The sequence below is a fragment of the Mesoplodon bidens genome (genome assembly GCF_964165515.1).
Source record: "Mesoplodon bidens genome assembly, chromosome: 10".
In the NCBI taxonomy this organism is placed as follows: domain Eukaryota; kingdom Metazoa; phylum Chordata; class Mammalia; order Artiodactyla; family Ziphiidae; genus Mesoplodon; species Mesoplodon bidens.
Window position 1 is genome coordinate 44333193 of NC_138172.1, and position 26884 is coordinate 44360076.

General features: G+C 42.4%; 1 protein-coding gene across 1 annotated transcript in view; it reads right to left on the reverse strand.

The window, feature by feature from the left end:
• Positions 1-26884, reverse strand: part of LOC308623932 (uncharacterized protein) — a 438061-nt gene that overhangs the window by 81754 nt on the left and 329423 nt on the right. The window contains exons 3-4 of the mRNA XM_081246727.1: positions 7972-8106; positions 900-972 (exon numbers count right to left, since the gene is read on the reverse strand). Of these exons, the coding sequence (XP_081102853.1) occupies positions 900-972; positions 7972-8106 (208 nt within the window). The remainder of the gene's footprint in view (positions 1-899; positions 973-7971; positions 8107-26884) is intronic.

A 26884-nucleotide genomic window follows, 5' to 3' on the forward strand; every position in this document is an offset into this window, starting at 1 on the left:
TGTATATATATATGTTAAAAACTAGCAGTTACCAAAATGCCCTTCAGTAGTTGAATGGATGAATAAATTGTGGTATATTCTTGTAGCAGAGTCCTACACAGCAACAAGAGTGAACAGTCTACAGCTACACACAAAGATATGAGTGACTGTCACAAATATAATATTCAGAGAATGAAGCCAGATACAAGTGGAGTATTTATATAAAGTAAAAAACAGGCTAAATTAATCTATGCTATTAGAGGTCATAATAGTGGTTACCCTAGAGGCAGTGATTCTCAAGCAGGTATAATTTGATCCCCAAGGGATATTTGGCAATGTCTGGAGAGACACTTTTGGTTGTCATACTGAGGAAGAGGGTTGCTACCAGCAGCTAGTGGATAGAGACCAGGGAGGTTGCTAAACATCCTACAATGAGCAGGACAGCTCCCCGCAGCAAAGAATTGTCCAGCCTAAAACATCGACAATGCTGAGGTTGAGAAGCCCTATCTACCAGAGGGGTAGCGGTAACATTCTGTTTCTTGATCTGCATGCTGTTTATACAAATGTGTGCAATTGGAAAATTCATCAAGTTATACACATATGGTAGGTGTAATTTTCTACAGGTATATTGTCTCTTAACAAAAAGTTTAAAAAATGTTAAAAAGCTACCTAAGGTTAGAAAACCTTTAGTTAATAAAAATACATCCTAGGACTCAATTAAATCTAGACTTAGTAGAAAATAGAAAAAAAGGTAGCATTTTATAGAAAACCCTAAATTTTAATGATAAAACACAGTGTAAATAGTTCACTCATCATATCTTATACTAAACCTCAGGATTTAGGGTGTACTCTAAAATGACAATAACAACTTCAAAAAAAGCATCATGCACTAATAAAAAATGCATGAATGTTTTATTTACCAGAAAATCCTGGTTGATCTGTAGATAGGAATCTGGCCAAGTCACTTAGAACCAGGATTTGTGTTGTCAGCATCTGCAGAGACCAAAGAAGAAAACAGCTACTTAAAAAAATGCTTCACTGCCTCTTGCTGGGACCTTTCTCTGCAGCCTGCAATCTGCAGCATCTCCTGTTCTGTGACTGTTGGTTTGAAAACTGGGTCCCGCACACAGAGGGCAAGGAGGGACTGAAAAAAGAGAGGACGATTCCAGATTAGTAGGTGGCAGGTTTAATGAGCAAGGGAGTTTACACAGGAGGCTTGTCTTGGGTGGCTGCAAGACGAGTAGATCTCATCTGCTTGCCAGAATGTTAAAAGTTTGTACAGAGGCCTTAACTAGGTTCAATCACGTATACCGTCCAGGTGGTCTCAACAACACCTTATGCTCTTAAGGCTGGATCCTTGAAACAGCTCCTAGTGTGGCAACAGTGGGCAGAACAAACATTCCAAGGACGGGTCCAGCTTGAGGGTCAACTGTTATGTCCCTCAGACTTTCTCCAACAGTGATGGGGTCCTTTGGTCTGTGAAATTTACAAAGTTTTTCACAGCATGAATTGTCCTTGACAGAGTATTTTGAATGGGAAAGTCTATTTTGGTCATCTTGTCCATGTTTCACATTTGTATGTTGGGTGTGTCTTTTTAATTCACAGGCCTCCAATCAAGGGAGGCCTCATGTGGCAGAATGTAGGTCCCCAAATCATGGACTCCAATCCAGATGGAAGGAGGTCTTGGGAGGAGGTAAGTGTATTTTGCACGTGGAAAGGACATGAATAATTGTGGCCAGAAGATGGACATATGGATGGAGATTACTTATAAAAAGGCCATAATGATTTCCTTCCCCTTATCTAGGCCTCCATGTGATGTGACTTGATAGCTCTTTCTACATGGAGATGGAGTCGATTTCTCCACTGCTTTAAATCCAGCCTGGACTTCAGACTTGTTTTCACAACTAGAATGTGGGGCAAGTGAGGTCACCCCAGTTGAGAGCCTGGTCCTCAAGAGGCCTAGCATGCTCCTGCTCACTTTCTTGGAACCATGACTCTGCCATATGAATAAGCCTGAGCTGGTCTGATGGATCATGAGAGCCCACATGAGAGCACTAGAGACAAGCCATCCCCAGTGAGGCCTTCCTAGCCCAGCCAGGCCTGCCCACTCACGTATGAAGTGAGTCCAGCCAAGACCAGCAAAACCACTCGGCTGAGCCCAGCCCACATTGGCAGCCCACAAAATGATGAACTAAAGAATTTAGAATGATTTCTTACGCAGTACACACCTTTGTTCTCAGAAAGATGGCTGTAAGCAGCTCTGGCACTTATTCTACTCACGTCAAGTCCAGTTTTATTAACAGTCCCTCTTTCTCAATAGTGGAGTGAAAGTCCCTCAACTGAATATTAGTGATCTCACTTGAGTAACCCAGCTCAGTCACTGTGGCCAGGGGGTTAGACACGTGGTGGCTGTACCTGGGTCCTTCCTAGAAGCTGGAACAATGAGATGGACTGTGAAGAAGTGACAATTGCCAAAAGGTTAAAAAAATAATAGATATCCAATGCATAGTACACTCTGTATCTCATTGCCTCTACTGTGAAAATTCGGCTGCTGTGATGTTTCCAACTGGTTGATCGCTCACTGCTTTGTAGATTCTGCCATCACCACTGGCACCAAAGCAAATTCCCTCATTACTAATTCTACTTGCATAATTTGAAACATAGAAGATCACTAGGAAAAAAAGTCCATTAAGAGCAAATTTTGTATTTTAGGTGCTTCAGTATTTGGATCTCTGGATAACTTATTTTCTACCATATTTTATTCCTGAAGCATACCAGAGCTCTTCATTTTCTCCTGAAAATGAAGGAAGGATGTGTTGGCCAGTTTTATGCCCTGACGTGTTATGGAATGAGATGCCTTGTAGGGAATACTCCTGTTTTTATAGAAAGTAGGACACTAAGCAAAATGTGAAGCAAGAGATGTTGTTGATGTTTGAATAATAAGTATAGAAAGAATTGACAGATCATGGACAAAAGAATACCATTTCCTTTAATCTTATTTAATACGCCCTGTCTTTGAGTCTTTTGATTTTCTCTGGCTGACTTGTGGATGAGCTTGGCTTGAATTCATTTACCCTCAAAAATAATGAAGACTAGGAGGTGGACATGGTATGAGTGGGAAATCCGATGGAAAAAATTGACAGGGCTTAATAGTCTTTCAGCAGATGAACACTGTGTGGGTTCCTCCTGTTAAACCACTGGTTTTGTGATGGGTAATTCACCAAATCATCCCAGTGAATGAACCACTCAGGAATGAACGATAATATATTCATAGGATGGGTTAGTCTGCAGCTGTTAAAATAGTGTTTCTAAGGAATATTAATTGACATGGAAAAGTGTACATAATTTTTTGTCAAGAGAAAAATATTTCTAGAACTGTATTATGTCATATATATATATGTATATAACAAAATATTACCACTGGGGTTTCTAAAGACAGATAATTTGAGTGCATTTCTCCCTTTAATGCCTCTTTATGTTTTATAGGCTCCCAGTGTTATAACGTGTTACTTTTGTAATTATAAAATACAAAAATGAAAATGCAAAATGCATCAATTAACTATTGTAGTACCACATAGAAATAATGCTGTCAAAATATTTGCAACCAGGATAAAACAATTCCCTAGCTCCTCAAGATGTGTCCCTTTTGTATGCATTTAAAATTAGCATTGCAGTCTGATGGGGATATTCTTCTGAGGGCTGCCAGATCTAAGCGAAATGAATAATTACTGACACTTCAGAATACACCCTATATTCCAGACCCTGTTCTAAGTATTTCACATGCTTTAACCCCTGTAATCCTCACACCATCCTATGAAGTAGTTACTATTATTACCATTTTATACATGAGAAAATTGAAGCATGGAGATTTTAAGTTAAGATGGGGTAGAGTCAGACTCCAGAGTTCTTGCTCTTGACAACTCTTCTACAGTTCTCTCCTGTCTTGTGAGAATGGATTCCAGGTATTACTCATCTTGAAAAAGAAAGACATCTCAGAGAGAAAGAATTGTAAGTGCAGAGTTCAAGTAGTCATGAGAAAGCCTTGACCTCCTTCTCTTTGTCTATTCATGGAGGAGTTCATCTTGAACTTTGAAGACAGCATGTACTATGTAGAAGCTGAAGAGGGGTGTGGGAAAGAAGAGACTCCAGCACAATCTCTGCCTTATGGGGTCCATTTGTAATGGTTGAGGTACAGTACAGGTGACTAAACTGGTATCGTAAGGCAGGCTGTCCATAAAATATTGGTTGTGTGCTAAACTAAAGGGCTCCGTGCTTTCATAAACTTGAAAATCATTGGATTAGGAAAAGTTAGAAGTCTGTTGCAGGACATCTCAGAGCCTTTATTATGCTCATGTTATGTTTTAGTATATATGGAGCAGGTATAGCGTATACCATTTCTCGACTTTGTTCAATCACAAAACATCTTTCTCATGGAATATCTTCTAATAGTTCCCCAAGTTAATGTTCTGTGGAACAAAATTTGGGAAACACTGGTCTCAAATAATGGTACTCTCTATATTATTTCCATTTCCCCCTGATCGTCAATGATTTTTTAAAAAATCTTATCTCAAGTGTCCTCTGGAGACACAAGGAAAGGATTTGTATCCCTGTTTGGATATGTTTATTGGAGGAAGGGTAGCAATCTACTGAGGTCAACATGATAGATGCAGCCATGAGCACCTATGGGAAATAAATTTTGGTGACGGAATAGGAATGATGCCTAAAACATCACCCAGTCCTCCAGGAATTGTCTCTCCTTGTACAGTAAACCCTGGGAGGCTCTTTGTTAGTGAAACAGGGTTTCCTTCTAGTAATATTAATTGAGCTTAGTTCACTGAATTGCAGGACTTCCTGTATGATATACACAGTCCCCAGATAAGCACATGGAAGAGCTCATCATCCATGATTTAAGTCAAAAGATGTGATGGCCATCACATGGGAATAATGCTGCATTCTCATTTTTCATATGGCAAAGAAATAAGAGAGCTTCAAATAACTGAAACGTCAGTGTGGACAGCCCCTGTCTCCTGCCCATGCTTATCTTAAAAAATACTGTAGAGTCTGTAGTGTGTTTGAGTTTTAAGGTCATACATGGAAAGAAGTTGAAAATCCATGTTAGAAGGAGACTGCCAGGTAAATTATTACTAGGAGCATCACTGTGCTTGCTGATTAACTGATAAATATTCAAAAATGTTTTTGTAAATGTCTTGAAATTGCAACTATGGCTTATTTTCAGAATGGTGGAGAGAGAATAAAAGTACTGAAGGAAAAGCACAGAAAATCACTAAAAGGAATTGTTAGATGACCTCAGTCAGTGAGCCCATTCTAGATCATTCAGCCGTCAGTCAACCTACTTCCTGAATGGGCCTAGCAATAAAAGTCGAGCCAGCCCAATTCAAGGAACCACCCAGCCAACCCACAGAATGATAAGCTAAATAAATGCTTACTGTTTTAAGTTGCTAAGTTTTGAGTTGGTTTGCTACGCAGCAACTAATATAGTGTTCTTGGCATGGTGAGGATTTGGGGTCTTTCCACTGATGACCTAACCCCCCTTTGGCTCTTAATGTCATCACAGAGCCTCTGAATTTCAGATAAATCCTGCATCAGTTCCCATGGCAAACCACCTCACATCCCCTGCAGCAGTATTGCCCAGTCCCCCCCAACAGTGGCCCTTACAAGCTTGCTGGCTCTCAACTCCTAGTACCTTCCACATTCTTTCACAGGGAGTATATAGAGATTTATGAATTCCTTCCTTGCTGGATAGGAGCCAAGGGAGTATCACGGTGCCATCTCCTGTTCTTTCTCACTTTAAATTTGCCACAATTCCATTCCTATTTGGCAGCAGCTGCTCTGTGTTGCCAGATGGGATCCAAGTGAGTCTGTCTCCTTCTAGAGTTCCAGATGGGTTGTGGAAATAAATGGAGACCATGCAAATGAGAAGCCACCATCACTAGTGTTTGGTAGAGTCAAGGCAGGCAGGAGTGTAGAAAAGCTTTATACTAAAAGAGAAAAGGAAGGCTTTAGGTATGTGCTGACTGAAGGTTTTGTTGGCATAGGAAATCTGGCTGCAGGTTAACTAGAAGTGAGGCATCTTAACAAGGTTGGTTTGGAAAGCATGTTTGGCTTTCTTTGGCTGGTCCTCAGTTGGAAGCTGGGGCGAAAAGTTGGCAATTATTAAAAAGTGCTAATTGTTCTAGGCCAATTGCTGTAGAGGTTGTGTTTTCACTCCCTGAATTGGCTGCTGCAGAGGTTCTGAGTCAATATTCTACTGCCCTATATATTGTGCTGGCCATTGTCCATTTGTATATTCAGTCTCTCAGTCCCCCTTTCGGTCATCCTTTCACTTGCATGATGTTCAGACCAATTCAGGAAAGGCTACAGATCCAGATCGTCACTGTTTGGCAACTGTTCGGTTGTCTTCATGGTCAACTGTATTGCAAGATCATCTTGCGCTTTTTGTTGTTGTAGCATCATGGTGATTAGCTGGCAAGAGAGCAGTTGTGCAGGGGGATTCATGATTCTGGACAAAATGCAAGGGGTCAGTATCATGATCTCTGACAAAGACAAGAACAATTAACAGTCCCTATAAGATAAGAAGCTTTAGAACCAGGAACCCAATTGCTCAACCTAGGCCAAGTGAACAAATTCCATGGGCTATGAGGAATAACTTTAAAAAGCCAAGTAGTTTTCTCCAGAAGGCAATGTATTGCCTGTTCGACTTTGCCTGTTTCATTAATCTAAGTAGAGCAAGAAGTGTTAGCAATGGCACAGACACCTCCCTGACTAGCCAACGAGAAATCTAGAGCAATGCAATTGTTCATCACTACTTGTGCCGATGAGTTAAGATTGGTCTGTATTTCATCTAGGATGGAGATGGTAGTGCTAATAACTTCTGCCAAAGTTAATAAGCTTCTTAGAGTACTTTCTACTTGAATGATTCACACCATTGGGAACACTGCTCTGATTGTTCACATAAACAATTAGTAATTTCCCCAGTTGGAGTGCCTGAATCATCAAGGGTAGGCTCATTTGGGAACTTGCATCTGAGTTGGAATTTTCTAAGTTGGTGATATATAGAATTAGGGTCTTCCTGTACAGACAAGTCTTGGAATACTATTCCTAAAGTGCTTGAGGTATTAGCCTGAGGAAAACAAGACCAGGCATCCTGGTTGCAAAGGACATAGTATCCGGTAGGGGGCACATGGATATCCAGGAGAAAAAGAGCTGTTGACAGCAGGAGGTCAGAAGAAAGGCCTTCAGTAACCGAGTTACATATTTGGATTGTTATCAATCTCTTCCAGGTGGCAAGTAATTGGCTCATCATCCCATAAAGGTTGTTGAATGCAAATATAGAACCAGTTGTAATAATTGGTTCTTTTTCTGGGAGAGAGGACACTACCAAATTTGCATGTTGATTTATTTAAGTTCATTTGTTTGTGTAGATGCAAATGCCAATGGCCATAATTCCCTATGATCTTGCTTGATAAGACTGGAATTGTCCAGAGTTTTTTATCATGATGATCATGGTGATGGATGAAATATTCCTGAATCAGCAAGATTCAGATTAGTGGCAACTGTTTGGGTGTTAGAAAGTGTGCTTTAATCTAACAACTGTAATAAAGAGGAAAGAAAAGAGAAAAGTGGCCAGGATGGATGGACAATAACCAGAGGTTTATAGAAAATGAGAAGAAGAATGGTTATAAGCAAGTAGATGAATAACAAAATGGGAATTAGTCAGGGGTTTTAGTCCCATGTCTTGGGCAGAAGCTGTCTACTATCCTAAGTCATCTGTATATTCCAAAGGTCCTAGGACAACTGTTTACTTCCAAAGGTTGGCTATGAGTAGAGGAATTCTGAGAATCCTAAATTTGCGGTCCCTTACTGGAACAGCCTACCAGCAGTGTGGAATTCTGAATTGTTTCTTCAGTTGTGAAACATGGACCCAGGGACTGACTCCCTGGAGTTTCACTGCTGTATTTGTTGTTACAGTACCTGATGAAGTCCCTTCCAATGAAGTTCAAGAGTAGTTTTTCTCCAGTGTCCCTTCCAATACATGAAGTCTCCTGGTTTCAGATCATGAGGAGGCTGAGGCTGTGTAGGAAGATGTTGCGGGAAGGCAGCTTTAACCTGTTGATGATAAGATTGAGTACATGAGTCCCTTGCAATTTTTTGTCATCTCTGCATGCAGCAGGGTAGAATATCAGAGGTGAAACTCCTAAAAGCATGGGTCTTCCAGTTACCAGATCATAGAGGGATAACTGATGTATCCCTGAGGTAGTGGATTGTATTGCTGTAATCACCTACAGTTTCCTCTTTTCTCTGCATGCATGATTGAATTATCTAATCAAATTTTACTGAGAATCTTTTGGGTATGGCTTTTTGCCCTAATTGGGAGGCCTCTTTTGACCTTTGGGTTTATTGTAAAAAGAGGGACTCTGTAGATCCCTTTCTGTGTTAGTTCAATCAGTTTTTGCCATCCAGGATTGAGCATCTGAGATTTTAACCAACGTGTGTACAAGTTAACATAATTCAAGTAACCCTGAGACATACATATCCAAAGGAAGTCTAAATTCTCCAAATAGTAGCTGTCCTTGTCTGGGTTAGAGAAATTCTGAATTATAACTGTTAATTCAGCTCAGGCCCAAGGCATACCTGACTCATGGGAGGGATGGATTTTTAGAAACAATCGGTATACGGGGTTTTAGGAGAGTTAGTAGGAAAAGGTAGGAGATCTGGACAAGGGAACGAAGAGGGAGGAGTTGACAGAAGTGTAGAAGGAGAGAGATCAGAAGGATAAGGGGGAAGTGGGGGACTTCCCTGGTGGCACAGTGGTTAAGAATCCACCTGCCAGTGCAGGGTACATGGGTTCGATCCCTGGTCCGGGAAGATTCCACATACTGTGGAGCAACTAAGCCTGTGCGCCACAACTACTGAGCCTGCACTCTAGAGCCCATGAGACACAACTACCGAAGCCCATGTGCCTAGAGCCTGTACTCCGCAACAAGAGAAGACACTGCAATCCGCAATGAAAAGCACACGCACCGCAAGGAAGAGTAGCCCCTGAAAGCCCGTGCACAGCAACAAAGACCCAACGCAGCCAAAAATAAATAAATACATTTATTTTTTAAAAGGGGGGTAGTGGGAGAGCTGGATATAGGGAGGCAACTGAAGGACAAAGAGGGAGAATTTATTCAGGAAATGAGTCTAGTTTGTTGTTGCTTAAGTTTGTCAGGTTGCTATTTAACTTTGGTCAAAGAATATTTCAGTGAGGCAATTTTTCGATCAGAATTTCATTTGGAGGCTTCTGCATGAAAAAATGCTGCCCACTAAAACTGAGAAAGCTTAGTCCCTTTATTTTCTAAGATGCTTCTCAAATGAACAATTTTGTTCAAGCCAAATGTTTCCAGAGTGGCTACTGAAGATCCAAATCATCACTGATGAAGTTATGCTAGTTAGAGCAATAGGTACAAGAATTAGGATTGTAACAAGAGTTCAGGTAGAAAGGAGGAGCTTCTCCTGGAGGGGGAGAGGACTGAGACTTAGATGATCCCTTGAGAGCAGGCAACAGTGAATTCAAAGTGATGCATATGCACTTTTTTTTTTTTTTTTTTTTTTTTCTTTCTGCGGTATGCGGGCCTCTCACTCTTGTGGCCTCTCCCGTTGCGGAGCACAGGCTCCGGATGCGCAGGCCCAGCGGCCATAGCTCACGGGCCCAGCCGCTCCGCGGCATATGGGATCCTCCCAGACCGGGGCACGAACCCGTATCCCCTGCATCGGCAGGCGGACTCTCAACCACTGCGCCACCAGGGAGGCCCGATGCATATGCACTTTGTATCTCGGACTCCCAGCCTGATGGTTGGCTGCCTCTGATCGCAGGTCTGACAACTGGCACCTCCAGGCAGGTGGAAAACCAAAGAGAACATCCTCTTGGGATAAAAGCCAAGCTCTCAGAACAAACAAATGTTATAGTAAGAGAACCTCACCTAGTTTTATTGGTAACTTGGCAAAATTTGTTTAATTGGACTCTGGTTTAGTGAGAACCACAAATTTAAGCTTATAGGTCCTATGCCTGTGTTCTCCCCTGTGATTGTCCTTCATATGACAAACACTTTTAGAGGACACAATGCAAAACACAGAGCAAAATGGATTGGAAAAGAATGACCTGATTCCGCCAAGGATGCCAAACAAATGGGGACCGATAACAAAACCGAGAACAAATAGCTGAGGAATTCAACACAGAGAGGGTGGAGTCCAGACCCAGGGCTGACTTGCAGTGTTGGTGAGAACTTGACAAGCCACATGTGGCTCCTGTGGGTATCGAGCCTGGTTGAAGGCTGGGGTCTGCAGTCGTGAGCAATGCGGAATGTCTTGGTGGGACCTTTAGGAAAACTATGGAAATAAACGAAGACCACCAAATGAGAACAAACAGAAGCTTTTTATTTAGAGTTTGTGTTTGGCAGAAACTCAAAGGCAAGCAGGGGACTAGGAAAGCTTCATAATGAAAAAGAGGGAAGCCTTCACTCGTGCTCTGATTGGAGGCTGTCGGCAGGGGGAAGCTGGAGGTAGGTTAACTAGGAGAAGAGCAGCCTATGTGACTGCTTTGGGAGCATATTTGGCCTTCTCTACTTAGTCTTAATTGGAAACAGGGACAAAAAAATATAAGGAAGCTGGTAGCCACTGGCCAAGTCCACTGAGGGCTGATTGCTGCAGAAGTTGTGGTCTGTCTTCCTGGGCTGGTTGCTGGAGAGGTCTTGGGTCAGAGTCCTGTTGCCATATATGGTCTGGCTGTTGTCCATTTGTGTATTCAGTCTCTCAGGGGTTCAACTCTACTGGCCCCTTCTGCATTCAGGGTCCACTTCAAATGCTCTTTCGCTTCCATTTTCTCACCACCCTTCCACATTTCTGAAAGGACCAAGAAAAGATTTAGTCCTGAATCCTTGGAAGAACCAAGTAGTGTCTTTCCAGGGTACTCACATTCCTTCCAAATTATTCTCTTCCTCTCCTGGAAGAGAAAGTGCTCCTTCTTCTTTTTTTCCTCTCTTCCTACAGAGTAGAAACTTCCCCTACATTATACCCTCCTTTCCCTCACCCTTAGATTTTTATGTTCCACGTAAAATCCACTTTTCTGTCTCCTGGAGCCAGAAGCCTCTTGGCTCTTTCTTAAAGGTGGTGGTGCTGGTGGAGGGGAGGATTGCTGAGCGGAGGAATATCCTCAATGAACTGGTAATATCATTGCAGAGAGCATAGAGATTCTTCACTTCTTGAAGGAACTTTAAAATACATGAAAATTCAGGTCACCTGATGAAAGAATATCAGTATGAATATTCAGCACACACGAAAGCCTCTGAACATCTTTGAATTGTAAATGGTGGTGTAAATTTTCTCTGGCATCTTCATTCATTCAATACATATTCATCCAGCACTTCCTTTGTGCTAGGCTCTGTCCAAGGCACTTGGAGATATCTGTGAACAAAACAAAGAACTCTGCCCTCCCATAGCTTTTGTTCCAGTGGGGGAAGACAAACAATAAATAGGAAACAGAATAAGAAAGTTAATAGTGTGTTAAAGGGTGACAAATGCTATGGAATAACAAAAATGCAGAGCAGGGTAGGGAGGATAAGGCAGAGGGAAACAGAGCAGCCTCATCTATTTCCTTTTCTTTGGTGATGCCTGACTTTGCCATGTCAATAGCAACGTTATTGCTAAGCCTCAGTGAATAAGATCAAGACAATTAAACCAACCCCCAGGGTTTGAGGATTGTTATGAAGGAGATGCACACTCACACACAGGGCCCTAAGTTTCTGGGTATTACTGCTAATTTTATTAATCCTTAGCACAGCTGCAGTCTGAGTCGGCTGCCAAGGATTTGAACTGGTTTGGGATTCAGAGAAGCAGTGTATCTGATTTGGCTATAGAGGTTATTACCAAGTCTGGGCTTTATTGTAGGGACCTGATTTATAGTAAGAAAAATCGTAACAGGAGAGAGTCACAAATCAAGACTCTGTAAGTCAGTAGTCACCTATATGCCTATAAAATAATATCGTTATTATCATCATCTCCCAGCAGCATCAGGATCCCTTATTAGATGCCCTAGTCAGTGGAATGACAAATTTTCTATTATTACATCTACATTGTCCTTCCAAGATAGAATCCACTTTATTGCAGAAAGCAGCAAAGCTTTTTAAAAGCTGTTATTTTGTAGGAAACAAATAGCTGTATAATAAAATATTAACTGTTCTAAAAAAATGGAAATAGTTCTAAAAAATAGAAAAATACTGTACATACTAGAAACAATAAATTCTTTTCTCTGCATTTCTATTTGTTTAGTCCAGTATGATCTGTTTCATAATTTGAGATACACATTTGGTCACATGTCTTTTATTTTTCTAATTCATCACTGCTGAAGAGCAAAAAATCCAGGATTTCCATTTTGAAGTTTTCCCCCGCCTTGAGTTGTCCAAAGACATGAGTGTTTACTTAATCCAGTGAGGTTCATCTTGTTTCCTCATTCAACAAGCAAACTAGATGTGTGTCGTGGTCCTCTCCTCTTTTGCTGTCTCATGGTGGGGCTGTGTGTGAATTGGTTTGTACAAGTTTTTGTGTGAATGTAAGTTTTCATTTCTCTAGGATAAATGCCCAAAGTGGAATTGTTGGGTTGTATGGTAGGTCTGATTTTAGTTTAAAAAAAAAACAGCCAAATTATTTTCCAGAGTGGTTGCACCATTTTACATTCCCACCAGCAATGCATAAGTGATACTGTTTCTCCATCTTTTCCCCAGAATTTGGTGTTTTTTATCTTACCCGTTCTGATAGGTATGTAGTGATATCTCATTATAGTTCTAATTTACATTTTCCTAATGGCTAATAATGTTGAGCATCTTTTCCTGTGCTTATTTGCCAGCTGTATATACTCTTTGGTGAAATATCTCTTGACGTCTTTTGCCCATTTTCTAATTGGATTGTTTGGGGGTTTATACTGTTGAATGTTGAGAGTTCTTTATATATTCTAGATACAAGTCCTTCGTTGGATGTTGTTTGAAAATATATTCCCCAATATATCACTTGTCTTTCCATCCTCTTAATAGGGTCTTTCACAGAACAAATGTTTTTTAAAATTTTGATGAGGTCCAATTTTTCAATTTTTCCTTTTACCCATTTACTTTTCATTTAACACATAATTATTGGATGTCAACAATTTATCAAGATAATGTTCCAGGTGCCCATAGGAAACAAGGATGTGATGTGGTCCCAATTTCAACACATTTCCAGTCTAGCTGGGAAGACTGGAGATGTACCCAAATATTATATAAGAAGAGATGAGACCCACCCGCCACTAAGACCCAGCACAGCCTAAATAAATAAATAATTTAAATAAAATAAAAGAAGACACAATACATTTCCTTGGTGCACAAAAGTCAATGAGCTCTTCTTGATAAAGGAAGGATCCATTAAAACTCTTACAGTGGTCAAGATCACGCAGAAAATGGAAAAGCAAGCACAGCCTGTGAGTCATGAGGGGCCAAAGAAGGGGTAGATATTGCTGGAACTCAGTAAAATTTTGCTGGATGACAGCTCAGGATGGAGTAATCATGGAGGGAGCATTTTAGGTCATCTTGTTGTCAGCTCATTGTTACCCAAATCATCTTCAAATGCCAAACTTTTCATGGGGAATATTAAAAAAAATGAATAATAGCTCCGGTGAAGAACTAAAGCCTGCTTCTGACCTAAAGGATGACAGATAGGGAGCTGGGGCTCTTTCTCACTCATAATGTCTCTGGATTTCCATCTGTACTTTCTTCCTGTTTTATTTGTGACCTTGCCCAAATCATTGAACTATTCTGTATTTATTTGTTTTTCTTTTAAAATGTTTATAACTTAGGGAAGATGTTAGGACCTTAATTCTGAGTCTGTAAAGAGGTAAATTTATATATTAGGTCAGTTTTGCAAACACCTGTATGATGTCAAATAACCTTTGAACCCCGTCCCCATTTTTGTCATGATGCAGCCACTGGCAGGCCGCATGTGGAGAGTAATCCTTTCACATTCTACTTGCCAAACTTCACCCTGATAGCCTGGGATCCAGCTGCAAAAGCAAAGGTCTTCACAGTGTCTGGACATGAATGAACACGGGCTTAGCAATGACCAGTCATGAACTACCTGCAAACATTTGGGAAACTTACTTCCACCACTGTGTCCATCTCACTGACCTTGCAAACAATCAGAATACCCAAGTCTCAGACTGCTCACGGGGTAAAGGATGACTGAAAGAGGGCAAATAAGTCTTCTTGGGCAATTTAATTTGCATGCTGGGAAAGAAAAGACTGCCTCATTCTTGGATCCCAACCACTGAGAAGACAAGCCTGAACCTGGAGGGGCCACCATGGAGTAAATCAGCTTAACAATGAAGCCCACAGAGGAAAGCAGAGAGGAGAGGAGGAGGGAGAGAGGAGGGAAGGGGGAGGGAGGAAGAAAGACAAGGTGGGGGCTGAGATTCCAGTTCTATTGATACTTCTGACGTCACTTGAGAGCCCCTGAATCCATCTGTGCCTGAAGTTAGACCTACCATTTTGTATAACAAAAGGTAAAAATAAGAACATTAGAGAAATACATTTGGTTGTAGATTCTCTCTAGGAGGGTACGCACGAAGGTGAAAAGCAATGGTTGCCTCCAGAAGAGAAATTGAGAGGCTGGGAGACAAGGGTGGAAGGGAGACTTGCTAACTATGTATTCATTTGCGCTTTTAGATTTTCGTACCACTGCCAATGTTAATCAAGCACAGACAAATAAAGTTAAAATTGAATGTAAATAAAATAGAAAAACCCACAAACTTTCTTCCACTTTAACCAATTTGTGGATAATAAAATCGCCTTGAGAGGAAACCAGATATTTAGAGAAATCAACTCCTTTACCTTCCAAGTTCCCTTCTTAAATGTTTTTTTGTTTTTTCCTTTTTGGCTGCTGCCGACAGATCAGCAAATGAGCCGTCCATTTCTACTGTGCAAATTTACACGGAGAGAACAGCCTCAATCCATGGTCCTGAGAGAGGGTTCCCAGGGTTTTAGGAATCACCCACGTAGCTGTATTCCGATGGCGCGACTTCCGTCCTGTAGCGAAAATTGATAATGTGCTTCCACAGCCGAGTTGTTAGGGCTGAGGCAGTCCGTTTTAGAAAGATTCTGGGCCCTGTGCCCTGACGGACGGATGCAAACGCGCAATGAAGCCCTGGCCTGAAGGGGAACCTTTCAACTCCCAGTCCTTCTTCCGGGACCCGGAACTCCAGGCAAGAGCCCGAACGCGGTCCTCACTGGCAGCAATCTTTGGGCGTCCTTGTGACAGCGCGGGCTCACTAGTCCTGCGGTGCGGCAGCGACGGGGGCTTTGGGACACTTGGGAGAGCAGTAGCCTGGGAGATCCAGCTCTCTGAGCCAAGAGCGAAACCAGTCAATGTGTGTTGAACGGAGTGTCGCTAGCGCAGTAAATTCAGGAGAGAACGAAAGGAACCCAGACCAGGGGATGGGTCACCACGGTGACTTTAAATACCCAGGCACTATGAAGCGAGGAAGAGCTGTCTTTGGAGACACGCCGGCTTCGGTGAAGCTGGGGAGGGAGGGCGTCCACACTCCGGAAGCCAGGCCGGCCCCGGATTCGGGTTACCAGGCATTTGGCTGTCAGGGAGGGTCCGGGCGCCCGGGGCGCAAGGGCAGGGAAGAAAAACCCTTACTTCAAAGCTGGTAATGACTTGAGGGCTCATCTGGCTACCCCCGGGCCGGGGCCTCGACACCGCACTGCGCCTCAAGGTAGAGCCGAGCGCCGGGCGCGGGTCTCGCTCCCTGGCGCGCTCAGCCCCAGCCCCGCCCCCTGCCGCGCCGCGCCCCGCCCCTCCCGCGCGGGCCGCCGGCGCGCGGAGGGGAGGGCCTGAGAAGCCCGCCAGGCAGGCGCCCCCGGCCCCAGCACGGGCGCGAGCGCGCGCCCCCCTCCCACAGGGTGCCCGGCACTCGCCCCAGCTCCGGGCGCCTCTGATTGGTCGTCGCCCGGGCCGGCAGGTGTCTGCAGGGGCTGCGTCCAAGCTGGCCCTGACTGCCTGCGGCGCGGGCGCCTCCCTCGCAGCCGCTGCCGCTGTCGCGCTCCCGCCTCCCGCGCCCGCTCTGGGCTCCCGCTGCGGCTGCGGTTCTGGCGGCCGAGCCCCCGCAGCGCTGCAGCTCAGATCTGGCGCGCCGACGGCCCCGTGCCCCTGCCTTGCTGCTCGCAGCTTCCCAATCCACGCGGCGCTTTGCGGCAGGTGCCCCAGGCTTCCCGAGGCGCGGTGGCCTGAGAGCGGCCGCCATCGATGACCCCTGCCGCCATCGATGACCCCGGTAACGGACCTGCTCCAGCCCGGCCACCCCGTGTGAGTACCGTCCCCTCCCCTCCGGCAGCTTTGCGCCACTCTCCCCCTTACGTTGCCGCAACTTCGGGGGTGGGTGTATGGAGGTGTCTCTCGTGTCCCCGTACACCCCGTGCGCGTCCTGAGCCAGGGCCCCGGGGCACTGCCAGTCCGCCTCTGCGGAGGGGCTTGGGGGGGCATCGAACTTGCTAGGGGGTCGTCGCAGAATCGGAACCGCCCCTTTCTCCCGCTGCCGGGGTCCGAGCTCAGCTCTGCGTTTCCTTCGCGGTTTGCGATTCCACTGGCCGCGTAGATCTTGGGCTGCGGTTCACCGCGCACCCACTACGCTCCTGGCGCGCCGGCGGGGCGCCTTAAACCATCAGGTAAGCGCCCGGAGCAACCCAGCGCGACGGACTTGATTCTTTCCCACTCTTAATTTCTGTAAAATGGGACTAATCAGGGACTCGTTCAAGGTCACGGCCGGTGCGCGGGACTAAGAACCGGAGTCGATAGCTTCTGGCCGGGTTCTAGGACTGCCTGGGGAGGAGCGGCTGTTGCGGGATGTGAGGTGCTCACTTCAGCTTCATCCCGGTCTCCTCCTTCCTACTCCCTCCCCTCCAACTCCGCTGCTTTTTGGTGAGGTCGGGAGCCGATTCTAAGGTACCCTTACGAGGTTTGGATGTAGCCGTGGGGTATCTTCGGGGAGCGCGGAGCAGAGCGGTTCCTCATTGGGAACCCGGGTACCTGCAACATTTGCAGCATCCCTTCCATTCCCCGTCACTTAATTTACTTATGTCTCCGCAGGGTAGGGGAGTTTGCTAGGTGCCTGCTCTTGGATCAGTCCTGTTGCGTTTCCTTCTCCCAAATAAGCCCTGTCCCCGAGGATAAGTAAGTATCCGAGAGACTCGGACTGCACACACCAGTTTGGGCCCAGGGACTTCCTAAGAGAAGCAGTAAGCTCTGGGCTTGGCTCCTATCTGATCTTAGAAGATGCCTTAAGTCTGGCTTTATTTCTGCCCGCTCCACTCCCGACCCCTTGACCTGGAGATTTCCCACTTTCCCAGGGGAAGGTGGAATCCAGTCCCAGGATGTGTGTGAATGTCGCCAGACGTGACTCATTTACTCCAGATCCTTTGAGGCAGCTCCTGTGGGGCTGTGGGCGGTTCTCAGAGTTTTGGGCTAGGGAGAGGGTCGCCCCTCCTCTTTTGGCGTTATCACCCTGCCCCTCCAACTCAGCCTCCCTTGCCCCAACTCAGGGATGAGATGACCACTTAGATAGTTTTGTGATGTCTGACAAACATCTTTGAGACTCAACTTTTTAAATCTATAAAATGGAATAATCCCCGCTTTTAGTCTTCCGAAGGCAGTTGGGGTTCAGGGTACGTGATAGTTGTGAAAGTAGAGGACGATGGTCCCAGAGGATGGGACCTGAGCTGTGGGTGGAAATGGGGGTGATTTAAATATATTTTCACAGCAACTTTGGGACTGTATTCTCAGGTCTAAAAATCCCTCTTTCCAAACAAATTTAGTTTGGTAAGACTTTGAAAATATTATTTTCCATCTTCCTGTTGATGTTCCTTGCCTGCCCATGGGCAGCCTCATCTCTCCTAATTACCCCCACCCCAGCCATCACATCTGTGATTTGTCTTTGTGGGCTGAAAGTTAGCTGTCTTTATGGGGCTGGGGGCTGTCTCTGTGGAGTTGGGGGTTGTGTCTGGTGGTGGGGCAGTGTGTCTGTGGGGGGCAGGGCTTGTCTCTTTGGAGATGGTGTGTATCTCTTTGTGGCAGGTTCTCTCTGTGGTCTAGGTTTTGTGTGTGGAGGAGGAGGGGGAACTGTCTGCTCCAGAATCTGAGAAAGTAAACTGTTAACCACCTTCAGCAATTAAGCTAACAGTGGTATCGATTGTGTCCTGTCTCCTTCCTCCCTGTCTAGAAAGACAGAAGGAGAGCTCATCTGTGGCCATGGCCCTTACAGCAATTGCTACACAGACTAAAATACCTTGTAGAGAAGAACTAGGCATGCCCCTCTTTTTGCCTTCCTGGTTATTATTATGTTTGTCTCAAAGGCAAGTTAAGGAGGGTTGACTGACTGGTCAGACCTTTGAGTTATAACATCATCCCAGAAAACTGCACAGATATGAAGTGTGCCCTCAATGGATTTTCACAAACTGAACACACCTGTGTAACAAGTGGCCAGATTAAGACCTAGAATATTCCCAGCCTCCCAATTACCCCTTACAGGCACTATCACCCCCCATCTCCTGAGGGTAACCAACATCCTGTTTAGTTTTGTCAGGTGAGTTTTATGTTTTGTTACTATTATTATTTATCATTTTAGTTTCAAAGCTAAAATGAAACTGCTTGATGTTTTTCACTTTTTTATATATGCAAACCAAAGGTAGTTATACCTAAGCCAGTCCAGAAAGCTAGAAGGAAGAATTTGGTCTTAAGATCTGGGTGGAGTCTGATCTGGTTGTCCCCCGAAAATCTGATTATCAGTTCTTGCGTGATGTAACAAGCCCAACCCCAGATATAACAGTGCTGACATTGGAGGCTGGTCTATTCATAGAGTGTATTTGAATAATGCAAATCTGAAATAGTGTGATAATAAAATATGAATGAAGAAAAGACATGAGTGAATTCTTCATTTGACATATAAAAACAGAAGTATTTTGAATTCCTCAAAGTTAAAAATTGGTAGAGAATCACAGAATTTTAAGGCTGAGCGAATTATGAGCTGTTTGTGCTGTTGCCACATGGTGGTGCCACGTTGGCTGGATAACTGAAATACCCACTATCCTTTCCCAAGTCCTCGGGAAGGAGTCCCAGGAATAAAATTCAACAGCTCAGTATCTCCAAAAGTGATTTCCAAACACTGTGGTTTTTCCAGTGTCTGGGAGGCAGGCCTCCCCTCTGGTGCCTGCTACTAAGTCCATGCATAGAACCCTAGCCCAGCTTTTGAGGAGGGTGGCTTGTGGGTTCGAGGCAGGTATATGTTGGAGGTGAATGGAGCTGAGACACTATTGCCTTCTCTTCAATAATATGGAGCTGTGGTATGTCCTTGGGATTCTAAAGAGGTTACCTGAAAAGCTAGCTTAGGTGTGTTATGATCCTTTTGGTCTCATTTTACCCCAGAATCCTTCCAAAGGCGTGAGAGAAGGAATTCTCTTTCCCGAGGCAGGTAGCTCTCTTCACAGAGCACTGTTCATGGTGAACTTGGAAGAAAAAATAGGCCTGGGTGTAGCCAAACTGTTGCTAGAAGAAATGCCCTGTGTTCCACAGAGAGGGGGCCAAGTCGCAGGGGAAAACACCAGGGGTGGGAGTGTTGTATCCAGCTGTGGAGAGGGCTAAGTGGACCCATCCAGTGCCCTTCTCCCGTCCATCACCTTTTAACTGTCAGTGTGTCTGAGACACTGTTTAGAAGTTTGTATTCGTGTGATGGCTGCCATGCCTTTGATTGCTGAGAGTGTTGAGTGTTTGCATATGCTGGACACTATATATATATATATATATATATATAAATATTCATTTAATGTTCTAAACAGCAGGAGGGTGATTTTCCCATCTTATAGATGAAGGAACTGGGCCTTGACAATTAAGCACTCTAAGTTTACACACTATGTGAGCCAGAGTGAGGACTGAGAGCCAGTCTCTCAGGTGGCTTCCCTAGCTGAGTTGTACCCTATGCAGGGTGCAAGGAGTCTTGCGTACTTCTTTTGTCCTCCCTGACACCTAGTATAGCACGGTACATGTAGTAGCTACTTGAGTCGAAATCTGTGATTGCCATAAATAGAAAATTCTCTGCTGAGCAAGAGGGAAATCCAGACAGTGAAGGATGAGAATTTGGGGTTGAGTCCGTGCAGCCTATAACATTGGGGCTGAGTGTATGCCCATCAGAATGTGTAGTCTCATTTTGTGTTTAAAATTTTATGTAAATGGAAATAGAGTCACAGACATAGAACACAAGCTTATGGTTACCAAAGGAGAAAGTGGGCACAGGGGGAGATAAATTAGGAATTTGGGATCAACAGATACACACTACTATATATAAAATAGATAAACAACAAGGATCTACTACTGTATAGCACAGGGAACTATATTCAATATCTTGTAATAACCTATAATGGAAAAGAATCTGAAAAAGAATATATATATGTATGTATAACGGAATCACTCTGTTGTACATATGAAATGAATACAACATTATAAATCAATTATACTTCAATAAAAAAAAAGATGCTCTCAGAGGAACTTTATGTTTACCTGGAAGATTGAAGGGTGGAAGGGGGAAATGCATAGAGGGCTAATGGTATACACCTTTTAATAAAATGACATGTAAAAAACTAAACAGTAAACAGATACATTATAAAAATTGTTATGTAAATGGAGGCTTGCCATTGATTTTTGTGATTTGCTTTTGTCACGCAACACTGGTTTTTGACATATGTTGATAATTGGAGATCTAGTTGATTCATTTTACTGTAGTCTTTGTTTGTTTAATATTCCAGAGTTAATTCCCCACTGAAGGTCAAAATGATGTTTTTACCTTTTGCTATTACAAAAATATTGCAAGGAATATCCTTGATAGGATCTTGTAGAAATGTATAACAGTGTGTCTAAGGTATATATCCCCAGAAGTTGAGTAACTAGGTAGTAGGACTTGCATCAACATCTCATGCTTGTAAATTTTGGAGGTTAATCCTTTGTCAGTTGCTTCATTTGCAAATATTTTCTCCCATTCTGAGGGTTGTCTTTTCGTCTTATTTATGGTTTCCTTTGCTGTGCAAAAGCTTTTAAGTTTCATTAGGTCCCATTTGTTTTTATTCCCATTCTCTAGGAGGTGGGTCAAAAAGGATCTTGCTGTGATTTATGTCATAGACTGTTCTGCCTATGTTTTCCTCTAAGAGTTTTACAGTGTCTGGCCTTACATTTAGGTCTTTAATCCATCTTGAGTTTATTTTTGTGTATGGTGTTAGGGAATGTTCTAATTTCATTCTTTTACATGTAGCTGTCCAGTTTTTCCAGCACCACTTATTGAAGAGGCTGTCTTTTCTCCATTGTATATCCTTGCCTCCTTTATCAAAGATAAGGTGACCATATGTGTGTGGGTTTATCTCTGGGCTTTCTATCCTGTTCCATTGATCTATATTTCTGTTTTTGTGCCAGTACCATACTGTCTTGATTGCTGTAGCTTTGTAGTATAGTCTGAAGTCCAGGAGCCTGATTCCTCCAGTTCCATTTTTCTATCTCAAGATTGCTTTGGCTATTCGATATCAAAAAAACAAACAACTCAATCCAAAAATGGGCAGAAGACCTAAATAGACATTTCTCCAAAGAAGATATACAGATTGCCAACAAACACATGAAAGAATGCTCAACATCACTAATCATTAGAGAAATGCAAATCAAAACTACAATGAGGTATCACCTCACACCAGTCAGAATGGCCATCATCAAAAAGTCTACAAACAGTAAATGCTGGAGAGGGTGTGGAGAAAAGGGAACCCTCTTGCACTGTTGGTGGGAATGTAAACTGATACAGCCACTATGGAGAACAGTATGGAGGCTCCTTAAAAAACTAAAAATAGAATTACCATATGACCCAGCAGTCCCACTATTGGGCATATACCCTGAGAAAACCATAATTCAAAAAGAGTCATGTACCACAGTGTTCATTGCAGCTCTATTTACAATAGCCAGGACATGGTAGCAATCTAAGTGTCCATCGACAGATGAATGGAAAAAGAAGATGTGGCACATATGTACAAGGGAATATTAATCAGCCATAAAAAGAAATGAAATTGAGTTATTTGTACTGAGGTGGATGGACCTAGAGTCTGTCATACAGAGTGAAGTAAGTCAGAAAGAAAAAAAATACCGTATTCTAACACATATATATGGAATCTAAAAAAATAAAAAAGGTTCTGAAGAACCTAGGGCCAGGACAAGAATAAAGATGCAGATGTAGAGAATGGATTTGAGGACATGGGGAGGGGGAAGGGTAAGCTGGGACAAAGTGAGAGAGTGGCATGGACATATATACACTACCAAATGTAAAATAGATAGCTAGTGGGAAGCAGCCGCATAGTACAGGGAGATCAGCTCTGTGGTTTGTGACCACCTAGAGGGGTGGGATAGGGAGGGTGGCAGGGAGACGCAAGAGGGAGGAGATATGGGGATATATGTATATGTATAGCTGATTCACTTTGTTATAAAGCAGAAACTAACACAGCATTGTAAAGCAATTATACTCCAATAAAGATGTTAAAAGAAAACAAAAAAAGCATCTCTATGTTACTTCAACTCTGCTAGGTTTTGCAAATGGCCCTCTGAAGCTGTTGTACCACTTAACACTCCCACTAGCACTGTCTTGGAGTTCTTTGTATCCCAATATCTTTGTCTGTGTCTGACATTAATCAGTTGTTTTAATTCTGATTAATCTGATAAGCGGGGAATGTATTTCACTGCTTTTACTTTGCATTTCCCTTAGAGATCTTTTAAAAATATATTCTGATTTTCAAGTTTTCCTTTCTATGCATTGCCATTTTTTATGAGATAAAACTTTTAGATCTTGAAACTCATCTGAAGTTTATATTTCTGTACTGTGTGAGGCAGGGATCTAATGTTTTCCATATTGAAAACCATTACCCCATTATCATTGAATGAATATTTATTTTCTCATTTATTTTGCTGCCATCTCTGTCATATACCAATTTTGGTTATATTTTTGGATCTGTTTCTTAACTCTGTTCTGTTCTACTAATCTTTTTGTGATTCCTGAGCTAATACCACTTTCATTTAGTTATTAAAGCTTTGTAATAAATCTTCCCTTCCTAACCTTGTTCTTCAAAATTGTCTTGGCTATTTTTGACCCTTTAGGCTTCAACATGAATTTTAGGATCTATCCTAAATATCAGTTCCTATGAAAAATACTGTTAACAAAATTTGGTAAAATAGAAAATAAAATGTATTTTCTTGTTTCTTTTTCTTCAAATATAGTGCTAATCAAATGCTTTCATTTCCCATTATTTAGTGTGAATTTTTGGTACCCATTTTAAGTGGATTTACTTTAAGCGACTCTTCTCTGGTACCAGATATCCTTGAATAATAAGGACCAGATGAATATATTTCTTTTAAACACAAATAAGATCTTTTTTTCCCACTCAACAACATATAAGCAGCATTAATGTCAATTATTCTTCTTCTGTGTCATTATTTTTATCCTCCTAATAATCCATTTCATTTGTATACCATAATCTATTCAACAAAATCATTCTTTTAAAACATTAAGCACTTTATACTTTTTATTGTAACTTCATCTTTGCACACATTTTTATTTTCTTAGGATGAATTACTTTGTCAAAATTTACTTACTTTTATTTAAATTTTGGATACATATTGCCAAATAACCCTCCAGGAAAGTCTATAAATTTATATTGCTCTTGGTAGTGTATGAGTGTGCCAGATCCCCATGCCTTGCTAGTGATAAACATAATTATTCATCAACATTGTCAATTTCATAGGCAAAGGGAAAAAAAAGAATCTTATTTTTTACTTTTCTTTTCTAGTGGGACAGAATATACCTTCATGTTTATTCATAGCCCACTTCACTAAAGAATTTTCCATAAGGGTTGTTTCTCTTTTACTTTCTGTGAAAGAAACTTGCATTATCACTCTGTTTTTGAGAGAACTATCCGATTGTTTACATAGATTATGTTCATATTTTTAACTGTTAAATATTACTCTATCATATGAAAATACCGTTTTTATTAATCTGTTACCTCCATGATGGACTGTAGCTTTTTTCTGTATTTCTTCTGTGACTATTACATAGATGTATGCAGTAAACATCTTTGAAATATATTTATGCACACGCAAAAGAAATTCTTGAGGATGTATGCCCAGAAGTAGAATTTTGAAGGGTCATATTTTACATAAACTTACAACTTGACCATTTGGTGCCAAATTTCTCCCAAAGTGGTTATTTATACTCAAACATCCCTAGCAGCGTATATCATAGTATCTGTCACTTTAAGGAAACAATACTACTAGGGAAGGAGGAACAAAGGTGTTAAAGTGAAAAGTACATATATGTGTTTGTGTATATATAAATATCCTTAAGTTCGTTTAGAAAGTTCAGGGGTTTTTTACCTTTTCATTTCGAATCTTGCATCATATGAATGATTAAGTGTATAAATCATAAACATCACGTAAATATTTACTTGGCTTAGGAGAACTGGTAAGAGTTTAAGTAAAAGGTGAGTGATTTTATAGTGCCTTTATTCAGGGCAGCCTACAAGACGGGGTTAGCACATGACAACCAGAAAAGCACCTCTACCCAGCTCTGCGCCTCCCGACCCAGGGCAGGGGTTCTACCCTTAGACAATTGTTCCTTTTTATCATCTCCTCTTTTACAATTTAGAAGACCTTGGTTGGTATAAGTCCAAGGTAATAATGTACCATTAACACCCTCTTGCGAATGACCTTATGTGATCAATTGCTAGTGATGGTAAGACCAGAACAGCATGAAACCACCAGAAGGTTATTGGGGAAAAGGCTCAAAGATGGACTTGTTTGGGGACGGGCTGGATTCGTTACTGACAGAAAGCTCATTCACTTCAGACTTACTCTGAGAATCAATTCTGCATTTGTGTAAATCGAGTAAGAAGAGCTTTATGAAACTGCCTAAATGCTGTTTGAAAACTGCTTTCAGTGTTGTATTCAACCATGTGTTATTTGCCCCCATTACCTTTCCTAGGTAATTGTAAGTTAAATTTTTTGGTGTACATTTATATATCATCAGCTGGGGAAAGAAAACCATTCTGTGGAAAGTCCTTTTCTGGCTATGATTTACAGTGTAATGCCACTGATGTGACAGATATGTGATCTGCAGCTGGGATGCACAAATCCATTCTGTGGGCTGACAGTTTAATCTCTCTGAGCAGACACTTCAGAAAAGAACACAAGACAGGAGAGAGAGGAACGGGGGTGCCTAAAGGACAGAGGTGCCCATGGCCCCAGGATCTAGTGTGGCTATTTGCCAAAGTCCCCAAATAATCCCATACTGACTCATGGCTCAGAAAACTGTCATCCTATATGGTTCTCCCTTTTTGGTATGAAATGTAACTACCTCAGAGTATACAGGGTCACTTTCTAGGCTTCAAAGCCTGCATATCACTGGAGAAAAGGAAAATGACCGAAGCCCCTTTATGTTATCTTTTTTCTGAAGATAGTCCAGTCTGCATATGCAGTGCTTCCAGCCCCAAACCTCTTCCTAATCTCCTCTTGAAAACCTTTGTCTCAATCATCATTTCACTTTATTTGTGCAGCTCCAGCCTCTGAAAATCTGGCAGGTTCTGTTTTTGTGTTTGTGTTATATAAATGTGGTTTTGTTGTTTTGCTTTCTTTGAAAAACAATTTATTGATCATTAGGGACTTTGATTTACTAGAATGACATGTAACCAGAGTATTCGAGATTAGTCTCTTTCTTTTATGGCTAATTAGAAGAAAAAATTTTAAATGCTGTTTTAATGGAATCCTTGATTAAAATCTATTAGAAATCTGCCAGTGGGTCTTTCAGCTCCACGGTCCACTGAATGTCAGGTGCCTCTCCCAGGACTGCAGATCTTGCAGCCTGGGTGCTTGAATGCCCGCCATCCCCCAACCATCCTCTGTGCTCCCAGATCTGAATCCTTCCTCCCACGGCTTCCAGGTACCTTACGCTTGCTCTTCCCACTGCCACCACCCTGCTTTCTGCCTCAGTTCCCCTCCCCTCAGCCTGGTGCTGATGGTGGATGCCGAATTAATGCTGATATTTCCCCTTCTCTTCCATAAATGGTCCAAAAGCAACAAAGAGAATGAGAAACAAAAAAAACCAAACACCATTTCTGGCAAATTTGGGAGATGGTTGGAATTGTTTCCCTCAAAAGATGGAAGAGCTGCCAGAAGAAGAGAGATCAAGTGGTGGTGCACGGGGAGAGGCATGGAGATGCGCTCCGCGTGTTGTCAAGAATGCTTCTTGGGAAGGCAGAGGCTCTCCTGGGGTACAAAACCCAAGTCCCTTCTATGCCCCAGTGGGATGAGGAAAACTGTAGAGGCGGCCACCACTTCCCTCCTTAGCTCTTGGTCCATCTCACCAGAGTTGTTACAGGTTCGTTTTAGACTTTCCAAAGAACCAACTTTTCACTTTCTCTTCTTGGTTGTGTCATTCTTTTTCATTTTACTTAATCTCTGTTTTCATCCTTATTATTTCCTTCCTTCTACTTTCTTTGGCTTTATTCTTTTTCTCACCTCTTAAATTTACATGATTACTCATTTAATTTCAGCCTTTCTTCTTTCATGTGTATGCATTTAATGCAATAAATTTCCCTCCAAGTGTTGCTTTAGCCATATTTGTATTCCACATGTTTTGATATGTAGTGTTTTGTTATTGTTCACATGTGAGTTTTTAGCATTTTCATGATGATTTCTTCTTTGACTTATGACTTATTTGTAAGCTTTTATTTTATTCTTTAATTTCCAGAACCTTTTAGCAATTATTTTT